The sequence below is a fragment of the Spea bombifrons genome, chromosome 1 (assembly GCF_027358695.1).
Source record: "Spea bombifrons isolate aSpeBom1 chromosome 1, aSpeBom1.2.pri, whole genome shotgun sequence".
Lineage (NCBI taxonomy): Eukaryota > Metazoa > Chordata > Amphibia > Anura > Pelobatidae > Spea > Spea bombifrons.
Window position 1 is genome coordinate 8,790,102 of NC_071087.1, and position 21,139 is coordinate 8,811,240.

General features: G+C 39.1%; 1 gene segment (V, D, J or C); it reads left to right on the top strand.

The window, feature by feature from the left end:
- Positions 1 to 1,616: 1,616 nt before the first annotated feature.
- LOC128472269 (immunoglobulin kappa variable 4-1-like) lies at positions 1,617 to 7,380 on the top strand. The segment is given in 3 exon segments: positions 1,617 to 1,736; positions 1,976 to 2,258; positions 7,317 to 7,380. Coding segments are annotated over 3 exon segments (396 nt in total).
- Positions 7,381 to 21,139: the final 13,759 nt, after the last annotated feature.

Sequence of the window (21,139 nt, forward strand, 5' to 3'; positions counted from 1 at the left end):
CTGTAATTGGGCACCTACCTGACCTGCTGGCCCGGGTCCTGACACAGATATCACATACTTGAATACAGTCTATTTTAAGGCACCACAAGTATGGTTGTAGGGCCTTAAATGTTTTAAGTGGACCAAAGTGTCCACAAAAAGAGGTTCATATGTGTTTGTTAGTTGTTCAATACTGAGAAATTTTTATTTTAGCAAAATGTAAATGATGAGGCAAAAATAATGGGATAAAAAGGAATAAAGTGTTCAGGAAAAGCTGACAGCAGTAGATTTAAATCAACATCGTAGTTCATCAGCCAGTACAGCCTTTGTGCCAAGAGTATCAATGAGGAAGACAATTAAAGAAGGCATGACTAATGCCCATTTAGTTAAGCAATGAGGTCAGTTTTCTATCAAATTCGAGGTACAGGAGATTGTTGATCTATACCACCAAAACAAATATGTCAGGTCCCTACCTCCTGGCACGTCACTGCAGCGCACCTGAGGCGGCGTGAAGTTGCGGCGGGGTATATGCCACAGGGCCACAACCTTCCCCTCAAATCATGTGTCTGCACTACAGGATCAGCTACACCTAAACATCACAATAACACACCATATATTACTTGAAAAAAAAAACGCTTTAAGGGGTTACCTTCCTACATCGCTCACAAAAAACAAAAATCTTCCTAGAATAGAGGGTTTTTTCCCTCCCATTTTTTTGTCAGGCATAATTGAGGACAAACACTGTTCCCTGGTCCACCTTGAAAATGAAAAAAAAATTAATAAATCCCATGTCTCTCAAGCACATACATACTACATATGTGTAGTTATTATTACCTTTAATTTCTTGAGGGCCACCAAATTACACAGCGCTGTGCAATTTAAATGGGGTGGTTAACACATACATGAGAAATATACATTAAGACATACAGACACATCAGGAGTGGAGAACCCTGCCTGTGAGCTGCCATCCAGCCTTATGATAGCATTACACAAGTTCCTGGCAAAAGTGATGGGTATTTGGATGCCTCCCAACCGTTTGGTACTTGCCAATGTCTCGTGGAGTCAATTTTTCTGTGGCTGAGATCAAAAGATTTAAGTAAAATAAAAATATAGCTTACAGGAAAACAGGATTCATTCAAACCTTTTTATACAAGCGGCTATTATGGCTTCTATAACAAGGTAAGCAAAAAGTACACGATAACAAGAACCATGAAGGTTAATAGGTATTATTTGAGTTTTTACAAATAATTTATATATACTGGTTTATAAATAAACGTGTTCTAAAATGTACACCTTGAACAATGTGGCTCAGGTTGTGTCATCTGAATTGTTAGTTTTAGGAAGAGAAATATATTTCTCATTAATAATTTAAAGTACTTTAATGGCCGTATTTCATAATAAAGAGGATTGTTTGAACACGTATGGATCTCTGGACGGAACACAAGCTTTGGTTATGTCACATCACAATCTGAATCTCATGTGTGTTTATGTAATAAAAGCATTATTCTCCTAGAAAATAAAGTCTTTTAATATACTGAACATCTCTATCATACGCTTGAATGCTTGAAAGGATATGAGAGGGGCTAATTTCCATATATCACCCATGTGATTCTGCCCAGGTGGGGGCATTTCCTTGTGATGGTATAAATGGCCCGTTCTGCAGACAGGGGCTCAGTGATCTGTATCAGACCCGAGTGCAGCGATCAAGATGATGTCACACAGCTGTTTGCTGATCATATTAACCATCTGGGTTCATGGTGAGGATGAAACTATCCTTTATTTTAAAACAAAAGAGTTATGCTTAATATAATCACGTCCGACTTTTAAGCAAAATATTAAATATTCTGTTATCATTTTTAAAATATAATGAAATTTCGAATGTTGAAAGTACACCTAAGCAGTTATAGTTTTATCTAAATATTTTTGTTAAAATTTGAATTCTGCACTATTATTTTGTACCTAATGTTAAGTTTAAGTATTTTTTCCCAATCCTCAGGATCCTGTGGACAGATTGTGATGACTCAGACTCCAGACTCCATCTCTGTGTCACCAGGAGAACGCGTCACCATGACATGTAAAGCCAGTAGTAATGTACACGTCTATGTAGCCTGGTACCAACAGAAACCAGGACAACCCCCAAAGCCCCTGATCTATCACGCCAGCAGCAGATACAGCGGGACCCCAGAGCGGTTCAGCGGCAGCGGGTCGGGAACTGATTTCACTTTTACCATCAGCGGAGCGCAAGCAGAAGATGCAGCAGATTATTACTGTCAGCAGTATAGTGGCAGCGCACAGTGATACAGAGCCGTACAAAAACCTGTACTGCAGTAACAGATATGATCTGTTTAGCTGCTACTTGGAGTATTTATACAGCAAAAGACAAGGATATGCCTACAGCGTGTATATATGTGCGTAAGCTTTATTTAAATATTAAAATCATATAGCAAATAGTGTAGAGCGTACACTAGTTACAAAATGTGATTGCTGGGAAGAAAATAATAAAATTGAACTCAAAATGAAGGCTACAAGGTACGTCCCACAATATGTGTATATAGATAAAAAAACAATCAAGAGGTAAATACAATTACCTAGTGCTGAACTCAATATATATATATATATATATATATATATATATATATATATATACATACATATATATATACAAATAAGTGCATTAAACCAAAACAAATCTGAGCTAGATAGTGAGAATCGAAAATAGGGATAAGGAAGGATCATTCAAACAGCTTTCCTGATACAATGTGTACTGTCCTCAGGTTCTTGACAAGTATCTTCCCAAGCAGATGCAAAATAATAGAAAACAAAAGAAACAAAAGGTGCAATATGTTTCTTGTAGGAATAGTGAAAATGTATAATGAAAAAAATGTCTATGAATGGTCTCTTGCCTTAGAGAAAGGAGCTAGTCCTGCTCCCTAAGTAGTAAAGTGTTCTTATCAGGAGGTCCAGCTAGAGAATAATTGGCAGGAACAGATATGCTTTGAACAGAAATGCAATAAAATTGTGTATGTTTGGGAAAATAGTATGACCAAAAGAAATAAAATAGAAAAAAAGGATTGACTCTTGCCTGGTAAAGGGAGCTAGATCCCCCTCCCTAAGTGTCCTGTCACAAGGAATTTAATTGTTTGGCAGCTGTTCACTGACGTTCACGGACGTACACTCGTATTATAATGGACATACTATGTATGTATCAACAGCAAGAAATAAACACATCTGGGAAAGGCTGAGCTTGATGGACGCATGACCTTTTTTCCAGCCTATCTAACTATGTATATAACTGAAAACACTCATAAACATTAACAATATAAACCAAATGTGCGGGGGTACTTATAGACAACTGTGCTAGATGTGATTAATACACTATTCTAGAGCCCTGTGCAGGACGGCTTTTTTAATCCCGCTGCCGCTGATTTTTTGCCCAGTCCCGCCCGCTCTCCCGCAATGTGGGTGTTCCACTCCCCCCCGCTCCCGCCACATTTGTGGCCAATCACGCCCACCTCCTTACCTGAACTGCAGAGTTCCCGCGCAGTCCCTGCCTTCTCGCTGCTCCCTCACAGCGTCTCTTCTCTTGCTCCGCCCATGGGAAGTCATGGGAAGTGACGTCACATCCCGTGACTCCGTTTTGTTCCTGGGCGGAGCAAGAGAGGAGACACTGTAAGGGAGCAGCAAGAAGGCAGCCTTGCGGGACTGCGCGGGATTACCGGGACCCGCAGGTACAGTGCCTGACCGCCCGCAGCACCAGCAAGACCGCCCGCGCCCGCAAGTTTTTTGGCGGTTAATCTACACTATTCTATCGGTTGAAGTAAATACTCCTTACAAACAGTTGCACACATATCCACTTAACTGTATTATACATAACAGTTTACAATCTATTCACCTATAAACATTGTTTTAAACCCACCTAAAATAACAGGTGACGGCACACAATTAGGATTCCATTTTATATCAGCAATTTCTTATACTGAACTTCGGCCAAACCTGTACATTGCCCTACTGAAAGTACATGTGCCATCTACTGTCCCGGGAGTAAAATAGCATCAAAACTGCTCTTAATACATAGGTATATAACAGCCAACAATAAAGAAGATAATTCTCACACACACAAAAGACGGGATGTTTATTGTCACCATATTTTACCCCTGTCCTCTACACTTGTGTACAGATTGGTATTCCAGGCGGCCAAGGAAAGGGTCCATTTAGAGGCCTCTTTCCCTATCAGTTTAAAGTGGTCCGCACGATAGACAGCTTCCACACAAAATGTGCTTGAGTGATCTGTCTGGGCCCCTTACACGTATGATAATGTTACAATTACATGTCTCATCTCTTTGACTGCAGTTACTCCGAGTGATATTAAAAAAGTTATTTGTCTTTAATGAATGTCACTAGTATAAGTAAAATGAGATAATGCTTTGAGTCCTGGTGATGGCAGGGAATGTATGGGGAAGTAGGGTAATGTTTTGTTTACTATTACATTACATTTTTTAATCACACACAATAGCAAAGTGGTATAAATGTAGAAGAGGACCCTGCTCTTGTGAGCTTGAACGTCCCCACCAGCAGATCATTGAGAGGTCACCTCCTTCCTACAGGGTCCTCCACAGATTCTCAATGTCTAAAGAATTCTACATATAAGTAATGTTTAGGCAGCAGTAGGTTTTCTGACAAATATCTAAGGTCTCTGCATTCATTGTCTATGTCTCTATGACATTGTGAGGTGAGGTGCAATTTCAGGATTTTTGAATATTGGAACAAATGTATAAATTCAGAGCCTGAAAGTAGAATAACTGAGAGACTATCTGTACATTTCATTTAGCACAGTAAGACAAGACTGCGGGCCATAATTATTAAAGTCAAGGATACAAGGATGTGCTGTGATGAAGGTAGAAGATAGAAGTTTAAATAGAATGTTAAAGAATGTTAAAGAAAATGTTCGGTCTCATCGCTTCTTAAATAAACTGGTGGACTGGGCACACAAATGGCAGATGAAATTTAATGTAGATAAATTTAAAGTCATGCACCTCAGGGTAAGGAATGTACAAGCAATTTACACCCTAAATGGTAGTGAATTAGGCATAACAACAAGTGAGAAGGAATTGTTATAGACAACAAACTAGGCAACAATGTGCAATGTCAGTCAGCAGTTGCTAGGGCCATGAAGGTATCGTCATGAATAAAAAGGGGCATCAATTTGTGGGTTTAAAATATAATTTTGCCTCATAAATCAATGTTCCCTATACATAGATTGCAGTCTAACAGGAATTTTAAAGAATATATTTGAAAGGACTTTTAGTTTAAGGACACTTTAGAATCCTTCCTGTTGCTAACCTAAAAAAAAGGCTGCTCTCGTGTACGCATTCCATCAAAGCAACTAAAAAAAAAACGTAAAAAATCCTAGTTCCCCTATTACTCAGTCATTCAGATCCTTCATCATTTTGGTCATCACCACAAAATATCTGTCTATGGTTCCACACCTCTCTTATCTCCTCTTTCTTTTAATTGATCGAAGACTTATCTCAGGCTGCCACATAACTCTTGATAGCTTATGTTCTCATAATATTCATGATCAACCCCAAAACACATATCTCCGAAGAAACATATCATTTCTTTAAGTAGTGTTAATAGATCCTTCCATTGATGTAATTATCCCTGACGACACCGTCACAATATGTACCACTAAAGAGCTTACGTATTTCAATCATCCCTGTCTATCCATTTTAGGATGTCATGCATCATATGATATGTAAATTAATGTGTACATTGATTGAACTAGCTAAATAAATGATAATATCCAAAATATGATATATATTGTATATCAATGTAGGGGCAACACAGGTTAAGAAAATTCTTTTCTCCTCAAGTATCAGGAAAACAAGAGCTAAATTTCCCTCATGTTGTTTTATGTTTTACATGTCATCCAATAAAGGTGTATGGATCGGCTTTCCTTTATAAATCTTGATATTCACAATGATGTGCAAATTAATCAGGATAAAATCATTATATTTATTGGCTTTCACACAGATCTTTAAAGTGTTTTTAGTAAATTAACTGTAATTACTTGTTTTAGACAATTTTTAAAAGACTTGCAATCTTGGCACTTGCGTGGTTTGTCAGGGGTAAGTTGATTGATACAGGGGCTAGATTTACCCCCTTCACCCCTATTCAGTGGAGATGGAGGGGGTTAATTTATAATATAAACTCCAACATTATGCCCCCTCACCCTCTAAAGGTGATGGGGGATAATAAAATGAATAAAATACCCATGGGAGGAATTAAGGCACCCTGCCCCTCACCACTTGCCCATCGGCATGTCGAGGAGGTTAAAATACCATCACACGTGTATGGATCCTGTGGCCCTACACATTCTTCTATCCCTGTCCTGCAGAATGGGTATTAAGTAAATATAAACTCTATTTAAAAAAGCTATTGACCCCTTAGACATGTATTGATGGAAGAAGTGAAGCATGATATGGGGTCTGTAACCCTCGAAAGGTTTTTTTAAAAAAAAAACCTTCATGTTGTTCTATGTCATCATGAAAAAAGGTGCACAAAATCCTATAAAACGTCATGAAGTAAATAATGGTGCATGCTCCCATGTGGAATGCTACCAGCAGGTCCCCGGTGCAAGGGACTGCCTCTCTATCTCGCGGGAACCAATTAGCATAATCGTTGTGATTGGCCAATTTCAGCGATTGCTGTGATTGGCTAATCACAGCAAACACATGGCTCACTAGGTGTCTCTCGGCCTCAATCTTTAGTGTTTACTGAAGCTGTTCAGTGATACATTGTGTTTCTAGGAGAGCAGAGAGAACCGTGTTCCAGAAGATACAGTTTCTATATATTCCAATTCATTTGCCAGAATTGGGGATTAAGTCTGTGGGCAAGGTTAAAAAATATTAAAACTATAATTATAAATATTGTGTGTGGGGATTGTTATTGGAAATTTGGTGGAACTTGGGGGAAATTAGAGTGTGGTTAAGTGTGCAGGTATGGAAACATTAAAATAATTAAAATACATTTTTGTGGGCAATTGCAAAAGTTTGAGGGCAGTTTAGGTAGGTCAATCCATCACACCATGATGAGCCTGGGTGCCTGCCAACATGGTGGTACCCAATTTGCTACCTTTTACATCAATAGCTGGCACAAGTAGCCAAGCTGTCACAAATGCAGTTTGGGAGCCACACCATTTTTAAACTTGTTGGATCTTAGAGCTCACTAAACTATTCTGTATGCACCACCCCTGGCATTTCACTAACCTGGTGAAAATTTTAGAGGTATAGCCCTAAATTAGCTGATGGACATTATAAAAAAACGTCGACTCTATCCTATTGGAGTAAGCCGCCAACCTTAGCTTTGCCTTATTTTTCATGCAGTGATGACCAGGGATAGATTTTTAATATTAATTATTGACCCATCATATAACAGGCTTTATAAAATAAGACAGATTGTAGACCTCCTACCTAACACACTCCACAGCAGAATATCTGCATCAATAAACACCTTCTCCTTTCGAATTTATGAGGGAAAGGACTCACACTTAAATCCCCCAGGCTGCCCAGGCTGTGGGTAGAAGTGGTAAAATTATTTGGGACCTCATCCTACTCCTTCGTTATTATGGGTATCAACTATACGTGAACAGCTTATACATGGGTGTCTCTTTACTTCAAATGGTAAAGATTTGCCAACGCAGCTGGTACATACAAGGCAAAGTCGCCGTCCTGTGATGGCTTTCTGCCATAATGAGTTGTTGCCACTAAAGTAGACTGCAAAGATTTGTGTATGTTGCCCGCAATATACCGTATTTCCCCATGTATAAGATGCACCTTTTTTCGAAAAAATCTGGGGTATAAAAACTAGGTGCGTCTTATACAGTGGTTTTAGATTGCAGTTACTACTTCCCAATCCCTCCCTGCAGTCACACTGACAATCGGCCCCGCCCCTTTCTGATTAACAGTCCCTCTCTGCACACTGACGGTTGGCCCCGCCCCTTTCCTGATAGCGTCCACATGGCTAAGCAACTCATCTAACAGTAAGTAAAAAATGTATATCTGGGCTGCTGAAAGTTAGGGGAGGTGGGGGTTAATTTAGGGACAGTTATGGTTGATGGGGTCTTTAGGGTTAATTTAGGGGCAGTTATGGTTAATGGTTTCTTTAGGGTTAAGTTAGGGGCAGTTATGGTTGATGGAGTCTTTAGGGTTAAGTTAGGGGCAGTTATGGTTGATGGAGTCTTTAGGGATAATTTAGGGGCAGTTAATCGATGGGAGTCATGAGGATGATGAGTATTAATTGTATGATAAATAAAACTTGAGTTCAATAACTATGTAATACTTTTTTTTCAAATCCTATACATGGGGAAATACATACCGTATCGTGTCCATTGTGATAGCATGTGCTAGAGAGAAAAATGTTACTAAACCAAATTGCTAAGCAGACTACAATATGCATATAAGCATTTTTTACTTGACTGACCAGTGGCTGAAATCAAAAAATCAAAAAAGCATAAACAAAAACATATGTGCTTTTTGTTCCCCAGTATTTTGAACTGGTGGCCTGCTAAACAGTCCCAAATTTGACCACACAAAGTAAAATTTGAAAATGTTAAGTTTGTAAAAGGGAATGGGCATGTTGTGCCCTGTAACTTCAAAAAGCCATAAAAAACTATTTATGTGGGGTATTTCTGTAATCTGGAGATGCAGCTGAATATATTTCAAATGGTTTCTCTGTAGTTAAATGTAATCTGTGCAAACAACCCTAAAATTGCTGAAAGGTTGGTGAAAAAAAGAAACAAAAATTTATGTCCATTTTCCAGGGATTGGTGGCCATTCAGGTAAATTCACACCTGAATTACAATTTCTGTGATACAAAAACACAAAATAAATTACTACCACAAAGTTTGACTTTAGATAGTAGTAGAAGAATAAGTGTATGGAAAGGGTTAAAATATGATCATTAGAAATACCTTAGGGTGTCCAGTTTCCCCAAAAATATGGGTTGATAGGGTAAAGTGCATTAACCGGCTTCAAAGATGGCAAATGGGGCAGAATGAATAGATTTGGGGGAAAACATAGTTTTGAAATAGCAAAACCCTACTTGTACTTATTGCCCTATAACTTGCAAAAAAAAAACAAAACATTAAGTATTTCTAAACTAGGACAAATAGTAGAATCTATTTAGCAGGTTTTGTAGATGAGTAAAAATATTTTTCAAATAAAAAGTGAGAAAACGTGCTTTTTTCAATTTTTCATCATATTTTATTATTTTTTGATATAGCAGATTAGATGATATGATCGACCTTAGTATGTATTTTAAGAAAGCATTTCTTCTCCTGAAAACAACAATATATAACTTGTGTGGATACACTAAATAGGAAAGGAGAAAATGATAGCTAAACAAAAGTGTTAAAAAAAAGTCTTGGTCATGAAGGGTACAAAAAAATTAAAAACAGCCTGATCCTTAAGGGGTTAAATAGATTTTGTGAGTTTCAGAGAATCACCAACTTGCCTTTCATTGCAAAACATTCACATATTAATATGCAAATTGTTTTACAAGTGTTAGGACACGCAACTGAAGTCAAATTCACCCCCTTGTGTTTTTCTTTATAACCCTTAACTTGACTGACTACCTGATTTCTTCAGTGGATCGGCTCAAGAGATCTGACTACAGGTGGATAAATCTTCTTCAACTGCTATCTCCTGGTCAGATGTTCTGTGTCAACAGACACAGACAGCCAACTCCATACATTCTGCACATCACTATACTGCAGTATTTTAAAAGGAAATATATATATACATATATTTAGATATATATTGTGACGCCGTACACCCCAGGGAGATGATTTGCTTGGAATTTGGGTGCAGGTGCTATACAAGTCACAGGTGCTGGGCATTAAAACCTCTGGAACCTGGTACTTTGAGAGACTGTTGGGGGAAGACAAAGTTCCCCTGAGCTCCCAGGGCAAGGTGGGCCCTAAAGAAGACCATCCCTAAGCCAAGTGAGGCAATGCCTGACCCGACCTATTGTGTGTTTGGGGGAGGTTTTCCAGAGCCTGGCTTAGCTGGGTCTGGCTGAGAGGTCTAGTTAGTGGCTGTTTAGGCTGGTCAGTCTAGACCAGCGTAGTATAGCTAGAGAGGGATTCAATTAGGAGCTAGGTTTGTATATTCTATCATTTTGTTTTGGGGTGTTTCATTTGAGAAGTTGAAAATAAATCACTGTTTTGTACAAGTCAGTGTTCCTGAGCCTTACTGCCCTAGAGGACTGTGCTTAAGATCCCAAACTGTGGCATTTACGGCCCTCCTGCTACAGGGTTTGTCACTATATACTATATAATACATATGTGTGTGCTTATTACCTTTTTCCTTCCAGATCCATCATAAACTTTGATGCGTGAGACCAATCGAAGGCTTCTTCATGGCTGCTTAGCCATTTCTCCAGTTCTGCGACACAGACATCATTAAATTCCAAAATAGTAATTTCTTCGAAGAACTCACAAACTGCAAGGAGATGAAAAATACTGGGACCAACAGTGATGTCAGTCAGCATGCCCCCTTTAACGTGACCTGCAGCACAAAGAGTAAAACAAGCTATAAAACAAATAAAAGGACTTAAAATCCTATTTCAGTAAACTATGCCAATATTGCCAATAAGTAATCCAGATTTGTCTAGAAAAAGGTGTAGAGAAAAATAGAATGTTTATTATTTATTTACTTCCTCCGCCTTAGTAACTTAGTAACAAAGCTTGTACATGTACGGGCTCACAATGTATTGTCCTTAATGGGTTTTAAGAAAACCCATTGTCCATAAGGGGTTCTTCTTTAGAGGGTCATACTTGATTAAAGTAAATATAGCTTTTACACAATTGTTATGACAAAATCAGCTTTCAAAGAAAAGTATCAAGATAGCAGTGTAATAAATAATGCAGAAAAAAATCCAAGAATAGATGAAACAAGGCCCCAGAACTAAAAACACAAAACAAAAAGGCAAAATAAAATATGTATTAGTTACATTTCTTAGTTTAAACAAGCTAACTATAATATATAATATCTTCCTCCTCTTCAATAGTATGCTAGATCCCCTCTCCACAAAATGTAGGAGCACCCTAGAGGACCAAATGTCAAATAACAAAAAAACATACCTGAAACAAGTTCTTTATGCAGATATCTCTATAGAATCCAATTGTGTTGTGTGGAGTTAGAGTAAAACATATTGTAGCTCAGTTTATATAGAAAAGCATCACATGATCCTGATATTGGTTAAACATAATTGTTGTTTGCCTTTGTCACAGATCATTGGTAATGAGCTGTTTTCATCAGCTCATCACATGGGGCTCTACCAAGATATTCCTTAATAGAACAGGATTTCTCAGCATGTGGTTATGTTAGACACCACAGTTGGGTTGCAGTTTCTTATGCGATGGACCACGATGTTTTCATTTTGCAAAGCATGGAAGGCTGTCTTTGTGTATGTCAATGAGTAAGCTAGTAGTTATGCATTCAGTCTGTTTGTATGTATAAGAGGGTGTTGAAAAGGGTGATCAGACACATCATAAGCTTGACTTTATAAGCATGCTTTATAAGATAGGTCTAAGCAGTAGCGTACCTAGCGGGGGGCGGGGGGGGGGGCGGTCCGCACCGGGTGCCGCTCATCAGGGGGGTGCCAACTTGCCGGCACCCCTCCAGAGACGGACAGTAATGTCCGCTGGAGGAGCAGGCTCGCAAGAGAGCGGTATATACCGCTGTTAAAGACCTCCGATACTGCTCCCTTGCAATCCGTGCGGCAACTGCTGCTGTGCAGAGGGCACTGTGGGCGCGGCTTCAGTGCCGCCGGGATCTGACAACAAACCCCGGCGGCACTGAAGCCGCGCCCACAGTGCCCTCTGACCCGGAAGAAGACAGAAGAAGAGGAGCGAAGAGGAAGACTGCTGTACGAAGAAAATAGGTAGAAAAGAAGGTAGGAAATCATTCATTAAGACTGAGTGACAGTGAGAGTGGATTGGTATGTGTGGAATCTGTGGATTGATATGTGTGGAATCTGTGGATTGATATGTGTGGATTGGTATGTGTGGTATGTGTGGAATCTGTGGATTGATATGTGTGGAATCTGTGGATTGATATGTGTGGATTGGTATATGTGTGGATTAGTATGTGTGGAATGTGTGGATTGGTATGTGTGGAACCTGTGGATTGGTATGTGTGGATTGGTATGTGTGGTATGTGTGGAATCTGTGGATTGGTATATGTGTTGATTGGTAAATGTGTGAGAGTGATGGGTGTTATGCTGTACCATTTCCAATGTCTTTTTCATTATAATTATGCTCTAAAGTACATCATAACTCCCATCACTCTATACTGTTCCGTACAGTGGCAGAGCTGGGAGACAGAGGCCTTGCACCCCCACCGCAGGGTGCTGGTCAGGTTCTATGTGGGCAATGTGGACGCTGGCTTTGGGGTGTGCAATCTGTGATCTATGCCTGTAATTTAGGGTGTTTTATCTATAACTTTAATGCTGAGTTTTTGTGTGAATTCCAATTGATCAATACCTGCAAAGCTGGGTTTGTGTGTTAATGTGTTGGTCTGTATCTGCTATGCTATGTTTCTATACATTATTTATGTTTACCAGCAAATACAGGATTTGTATGTCTTATTCAGTTGATCAATACTTGGGGTGCTGTTTCCATGTGTTGTTTATTTGATCTATACCTTCAGTGCTGAGTGATTTCCAGTTGATCTATACCTGCAATGCTGGGTTTGTGTGTTCTGTTGATTTATACCTGCAATGCTATGTTTCCATGCATTATTTATGTATACCTGTAAATACAGGATATTTATGTCTTATTCAGTTACACGTGCTGTTTCCATGTATTGTTTATTTGATCTACACCTGAACTACAGTGAGTAATTAAAAGAGAGTTGTGGTTTAGTGACGTAGGGGACAAATGGACTTTGGGGATGATTACGGGGAGAGGACCTCCCAATGTCACGGTGCAGTCAGAAGAAGGGAAGGCTGTACTGACTCTCACAGTCTTCCCCTGATCTGCAGTTGAGGGCAGTACAGCATAATCCCTCTCACTATACATCGATCTAGACATTTACAATAATGCAGCATAACCCCTACCACTATATACTAAGCCAGACACTGAAGTGGTAGGCCTACACCACATCAATGGCTTTGTATATAGTGATATGGGTTATGCTGCATTATTGTAAATGTCAGGCTCAATGTATAGTGATATGGATTACACTGCCCCACCGTCAATGTGTGCTCAGTACAAAGTGATAGGTGTTATCCTGTATCACCGGCAATGTGGGCCTCAGTATATAATAACAGTTATGTTGTACCACCGTCAGCGCGTGCCTCAGTATATAATGGAAACAGTTATGTTGTACTACTGTCAGCGCGTGTTTCAGTATATAATGATAGCAGTTGTGCTGCACAACTGTCAATGTCTGCCTCAGTGTATGATGATAGTTATGTTGTACTACTATAAGTGTCTAGCTCAGTATATAAAGATAGCGGTTATGCTGTACCACCATCAATATCTGGCTCAGTTATAGTGATAGGTGTTATGCTGTTCCACTGTAGTATCTGGCTCAGTGTATAGTGATAGGAGTTATGCTGTTTCACTGTAATGTTTGCCTCAATATATAATGAAATTACTTAAGCTGCACCACCGTCAATGTCTGTCTCAGTATATAGTGATAGGTGTCATGCTATACCACAGTCAGTGTCTGGTTCATATGGTATATATAATCATGAGTCGACATGGCAACACCACTATATATGCAAATGCTTAAATGAAAAGAGAACAATGTTATGGTGACTCCTGATTATAATATCAGAATTTTTTTTAGTTTATAGTGTCTTTAGCTGCTTAGCCAGTACTTAATTTGTAATGTTTGTCACTCATTTGTTAGGTCTTCTTAGAAACTTGTTGTGTTTGTTGTTTTTGGGGGGGGGTTATTAAAGAAAGCACTATTATATGTTCAGTAAATGTTATTTAAACCTATTTATTTTACTTATAAGTTATTAATTTATTTTTTCAGATTTCTTGTTGTTTACAGTTGACATACAGTTTACAAATTGGTGCAATAAATATTCTTGCCAACATAATTTTGTAGATGTCTTTACATTTGGGGGGGGGTTGCCACTTACAGGATCCGCCCCGGGTGCCAAATACTCTAGGTACGCCCCTGGGTCTAAGAGAATTCATACTGACATGAGGAAGGATGAAAACAGTATACTGCAGGAGTAGGAGGAATTTTGGGGCAAACTAAGCTTTACTTAAGCTTTACTACTCTTCACAAACAAGACCAGAGATCTTTATTGTAATGTGTAATTGCTATCATTAACAATAAGTATAATTATCCAAGACCATTACACCAGAAAAAAAAAACTGTACCTGCTTAGTACTCAGCCATCTCTTTACTGAGAGATCAGTGGTAATGGTTAATACGGTAATGGAGTGTTGCAATACAGTAACCGAGTGTTGATCCAACAATGGATCACATCTTGGATAGGGCCTGTGGACGACTGGGCCTTTTTGTTCCCCTGATGTGTGAGTGACCTCTGTATATTTGTCCATCATGTTTACCCAGGCTACCTTTTGTGAATTATCTTTGACCAAAAGATGCCTCCATTTCCTGGCTCCTTCATGCTGCTGCCATGCTTTAGTGTGGAAGAGCTGTGGTATAATTTGCTGTATATGTGAATTCAGCCATGGATAATAAGGAGTACCAGTTACTCTGGTCACAATTTGCTTACAACCCAAAGAAATGCTCTTTTGCTATGTTCTCACAGGGGTCACCAGAAAGGCTATGACCTCAGAACCCTGGTCAAAATTGTCTAGTCACATTGTAGCCTCTACAATTCCTGCTAGAGAGTGTCCACAAAAAACAGAAGCATAATGTAAGAACATGTGATTATAAAGAATAAGGGTTCAGGAGATGCTGACACTGCAGTAGATTTAAATCAACATCATAGTGCATCAGCCAGTACAGCCTTGGCGCAAGAGTATAAATGAGGATGAAATTTAAAGAAGGCATGACTTATGCCCCCATGGATAAGCAATGAGCTAGGTTCCTTTTCTAATCAAATTCAAGTTACAGGAGATTATTTTGATTGGTAGGTGGTCACCTTCTGTACCTTAGAAAAATTCCCCAATAGTCCTTATAACGAGCGCGTGCAAGTCTAATTTTTAGAGACATTTCTAGCATTAGTGCTAAAGGTTTAACACTAGAACTAGACTTGTGTGACCAAAAACACTTTTGACACAAATTTTGTTTAGTTTTTTTGGCTCATTCATTTTCAGACAACAAATTTTGTTTACTTAAATTTTGGTTTGGATGGAATTCTAAGTTTTTTTTTTCCAAACATGAATTCATTATACAAAAATAAGTCTCTCTGTCCGCTCCATAGTCCTGCCTGTGCCCCCTGCACTCTCCCCTATACCCACCTAGAAACAAGGTTGAAACTTTATTCCAAATACGCCTTAAATCATACCATAAACAAGGCAGCCAATGAGAAAGCCTTTTTATAAATTACACATAAATTACATTCCTACCCTATGCAACAAGTGTTATGTATATAAGTAAAGCTTCCCAAAGAAACAAACCAAAATAAAATACATAATGTATGTATGTACAAAAATTATATCTAGTAGATATTATACAAATAAACCTTAAAAAAAGACCAAGAGCAGCAAAAAGACTCTATAACATTTATTCTAGAAAAATTATAATTTAATCCTTTGGGTATCAGCGTATTTAACTGAAAAATCCAAAAAGTTTCTCTTCTCTACAGTTTTAGCAGTCTGTTACCCAATGTCATCTGCTCAATAGCAAAAGCTTTTAATTTAGTATCATCTTTATCGTGTAGCAATTTAAATTGTTTAGAGACTGAATGTTCTCATAGACACTCCGCATGTTGTATCTATGATCTTTTCTTGAAACATCTTGTGGTCCTTCCAACGTAATGGAGTCCATAACGGCATTCCAGCATGTAGATGATCACAAATGGTATCTCCAGACAGCAGTAGCGGAACTACCGGGGTCGCAGGGGTCGCGACTGCGACCGGGCCCTGGAGTTCTGCCAGTCAGGGAGGCCCAAGGGGTGCCGAACGGTTGCTGAAAACCACCGCTCGGCAACTCTTGGGCCCCCCTGACTGACAGAAATCCAGGTAGCCTCCGCTCCCCGCTGCTGCTGCCGCCGTCGCCTCCGCCGCCTGCCTCAGAGCTGCCCAGAGTGCAGTTTTGGGAGCGTGAGGCGTTTGTCTCGGGTGCCGGCGCTTCACGCTGCGCGCCGGCATATGACGTCATATGCCGGCGCTCAGCAGTGAAGCGTCAGCACCCGAGACAAACGCCTCACGCTCCCAACACAGGAGTTGACGGTAAGTGACCTACAAAGGGGGGGTAGGGAGGGAGTGGGTAGATCGTGAGAAGGGGGGGTAGGGAGGGAGTGGGTAGATCGTGAGAAGGGGGGGTAGGGAGGGAGTGGGTAGATCGTGAGAAGGGGGGGTAGGGAGGGAGTGGGTAGATCGTAAGAGGGGGTAGGGAGGGAGTGGGTAGATCGTGAGAAGGGGGGGTAGGGAGGGAGTGGGTAGATCGTGAGAAGGGGGGTAGGGAGGGAGAGGGTAGATCGTGAGAAGGGGGGTAGGGAGGGAGAGGGTAGATTGTGAGAAGGGGGTAGGGAGGGAGAGGGTAGATCGTGAGAAGGGGGGGTAGGGGGGCAGAGGGTAGATCGTGAGAAAGGAATAGATGGGTTGGGGGTGGGGTGGGGGGGCCCTTAACAGATTCTCGCACCGGGGCCCTGAGGTTTCTAGTTACGCCCCTGCCAGACAGAATAAGAAGTTAATCTGACAAATCTAGAAAAAGCCATCAAACTGAGAGAGCCATCAGTTTAGGAATACATTCCCAGTAAGGCCAGTGTGCAGAAAGCAATATCTCTGAAGTACCCTAGATAAGTAATTTAAGGTTTTAACATTATTTGAAGTAAACTGTCTTCTTTTTCTTTCCAATTTACTTAATTCGGCTTTACATATTTACCCTGAATCATGAGAGTGTTAGGTAATTAATTTTTACAACACGCCCTTGAGCCTTGAATGTTCTGTTTCTAGTGTAAAACTCTTAATCTAAATCAGTATGTTTATTTTTTATTTTTCTGAATTATTAGTTTAAATCATATGATAACTGCAGGCATTAATAATATTTATTGAATATTTGCCCATTAAATATTTAATATTACATTTTAAAAAAAAGATTCCTTGCATGGAATAGGAAGCCTAATAGCTAAAATGTTGGGCATAATCCGATCAATGTGGATAAAACAATATATAATCTGAGTGCCCTCATATGTTATAAATTTACAGGTAAGTGATTATATACTGCTGTGCACCATATAATATAAAAACCTATATTGCATCCCCCATTCACTTCTGTACATTAATTACTTTTTTCTATATATTTTTGGATAGTCCCTTTCCTTGGGCCAAAAATCATTGGTGTATGGGCTGTTTTTTTGTAAGTCTTTGTTTTTATTACCTTACTCCTACCAGGTAAAAGACAAAACTACAAATGTTACTGAAGCAAAAGCCGCTGTGGAGGAACTGTCGAGACACTGTCTGACCGATGTTGCAATAACATCATAACATTTCTGGTAATAGTAATTATGATGAGCTCTCACAGCTTTCAATACTTTGAATATCCCTGACACATGCTGCTATAAATGAGGCATTAGTCACATGAATTCAATTAAAATCTCTGCAAGAAAACACCTTGAGAACTGTTGTGTTGATGCCTGTTTACGAATTGCGACTTCAAGCTTTAATACCAAGGACTTGACTCTTCTGCATTAAAATATATATAAAAATAGACAAATAATGTCTTAAAACTTCTAACTAATGGTAATAGTTATGTAGTACTGACTTTTGTCTTATTGGTTTGAATAACAGTCATGTGACCGTGTTTTAGCATACATAGGAAGTTAATGGTCTTTAGTTGAACTCGTTATTTTGCTTTGCAAACTTTATGAGCCCCTGAGGAAGTTGGTTTGAATGAACAAAACGGCATTTGGACTGCCTTCATTACATCCATGGCGGGGAACCCCTCGTTCTCCATCTGTCAATTTAGGTTGAACGTTCCCTCATATGAGGGTCCCCTCTAGTCACTTCATTATTACATTATTCCAGTGCACATAAGGAGGGTGGGGACATCTGTGGAGCGGGACTCTATTTTATTAAGCGGTTAAGCATTTCTATTTCAGAAGTGCCATTTTAACTTTTACTATAGATTAAATATAATTTTTATACACATTTATCCAGACGTTATTATGATTTTCGTTTTTCTTTTTATAATTTATATACGATGACCATTCCAACTTGCTTATACATGCTAGTACAGGAGGAGATGAGGGCTGTGGTCTTGGAAGCTCACAATCTATTAGAGGGTTGAGGTAGAATACGACAGGTGAGGATAATTTCATTGTGACAAGGGTCATTTAAAGTCAGAGGCGTGGAAATTGTATAGCGGAAAGAGCGATTGGTTTCTTCAGGATAAAGAATGAGGGTGTTAGGAGGACAGGTTGTGGAGAAGTAAAACCAACGGTTACTCAGCTCTAAAGCCTCCACACGTCCTTGCATGTTTCCGTACAAACACATTGGGACTTTTATTACTGTCAGGGATTTAAAGGTTTGATATAGGAGAAGTATGGAATAATAATTGACAATATTCAAATATACATGTAACCATACCTGGCAACTCCCTGAATCTCACCTGGAGACTCTGGGTGAAGCGCCACTTATGCAGGTTTCCGGGTCACTGCTGGGAAACTCGGGCTTGCGGGAGTGGCGTTGCAGCACGTCCCACTCACTGCCAACTTTCCCTCCAAAAAAGCATATGTCCCACGACTTCAGTTGGACTCGGTGAAAGGTAGCTGGAGCTATATTTGTTCCAGGTATGTATATAAAAACATGCCGTGTGCTTAACAACATTCTGCTGTTCAGGATTTTTGAAATATATAAGGTTAAATAACGCCCCCAGCTTCAATCAAGTCTAATGTTTTATTTAGTCTCTCTTCTGCATTCTATTCTACCTCTAACTTAACTTAGAAATTTATATATATATATATATATATATATATATATATGTAGGGCTATATATGTAGCCCTGGCACTAGAACTCCTCCAGTTGCCATGGTGATGAATTATGCACCACAGAGTTCTGCATATAGCAGACTGACTGTCTTTCATCAGCCAGTATTATGTGTAAGCCAATCAGTTGGGATTTTTGGAAAGGAAAGGGAGGGTCAAGGCATCCATTTTAGAGATTGAGGACCTGAAGAAGAGGAGCCAGGAGTGATGTTTTGTACAGATACCCTGGAGAATCTAAGCCAGTCTTACTACCCCAGAGATTAAGAAATCTGAAGCACTCTGGGGCAAAAGAAGCTACATTTAGTCAAGCATGAATTAGTGGTTGTTGGAGTTGAATCCAGCCTGAACACTTGGTAAAAATACCTGCTCTCTTCAAAAGAACAGACCCTGGGACGTGTGAGTTGTTACCAGTCTCTTCCATAAAGCTTTGCTGTCAGCCTAACCTGTAATATCATCTACTACATTGAAGGGCCCCACCTAAGTGCACCACCGTTTCCCTGGGGAATCTGGGGCTGGGTTACTGCAAATTGGACACAAGCTACACTTTTTTGAGGGGGTATTGTGAAAGTGGGCATAATTGTCTAAATTGTGCTATTGCGTTCTGTATAAATGTTAGGTTAAGAGCTGTGTGCTTACGTAGTTTATAGTTACTGATGTTCTAATATCACATAAAGTATAGTCTGCTACAATATATTTAGTGGATGTCATTCCTCTTGTGAAAAAGGTTTCTATTGGGCCTTGTTTTTTTTTTTTCTTTTGTTATTGTAAAGTTATTTTCTTATTGGAGTCACTACTTCATTAGAAAAATTAAGATAAGAAGCCAACCTTTTCACAGTTTCATTTATAACAAAGTGCAAATGAAAAAAAAACCTCCAAAATGTATTCTGATTTTGGAAATACCTCATGTCACTCGTATCTCCATTTATTTTGGCACAGACAGGGTTAAATATGAGCTTGCGCGCATCACTGTTTGCAAACAAGTTTTTTAAAATGTGTTATGCTGGCAGTTGGGCCACAATAGCAGCCAGAAAAAGCAAAACTGCTGAAAAAAAATTACTGAAATAATGTGTGTTTTGTATTCAGCAACATCCTCTGATGACAGGAATGTGCATGTTTTTTTGTGACATTGCAGGTTCAAAATTGGAACGTGCGTATGACTGTTTTTCAAACATGCAATTCTGACAGATAAAATTTCAATTTAACTCCATAAAACTATATATATATATTTTCAAAAACTAAACAGCACAGAGAATCTGATAAGGGACATATAAAAAAATTATTTTTTACTTCCACTTTAAAATGAGGTGGACACTCTCCTGTGGCAAAGCAGCATGTATATACTTCCTCATTTTATTGTTAAAGGCTTTTAATATTTTATTTTGAACAAAAGTTATATTGGGTTCCTGAGTTTCTCAGAACTTCCCATCAAACCCTGCAAATTTTATGCAAATCCTTTCAGTACTTTATGAGAACCAAAAAAAAAAAAAAAAAAGAGTGTGAAAGAGCATAAGGGAGTAAATGAGGGAGTAAAATTGTGTCCAAATCATTTTGGTACATTTGCACAAATCAGGAAGATGCAATCACTTCTTTGGCACTGATAAACTCCATTAACACTTACATTCCTTTATCATTACCAACATATGAGAGGAACAAAGGAGTTAGTTAAATAAACACTTAACCTAGTGTTTAACATCACAAGGAATTTAATATATATATTTTTTTGTAGCCAGAGCAGTGTCACTTTTTAAAATATTATTGTTTTTTTGATTGTTTTTTATTTTTTTAATTTGAGATGTGGATATATGTAAAAAAATATATAAAGTTTTTTTGTGTGTGTGTCTGGTATAGCACTCTTTGTTTTAGTCCTAGATAACTGTCATGGCTAGAAGACCAGCAGTGCAGGAACTTGGTATCATCCACCGGGGTTCTGGAGCAGATCAGGACACTAGAGGAGCAAACAGGGTGGATATATATACAGAAAACGTAGTCGTTACACAAAGCCGAGGTCAG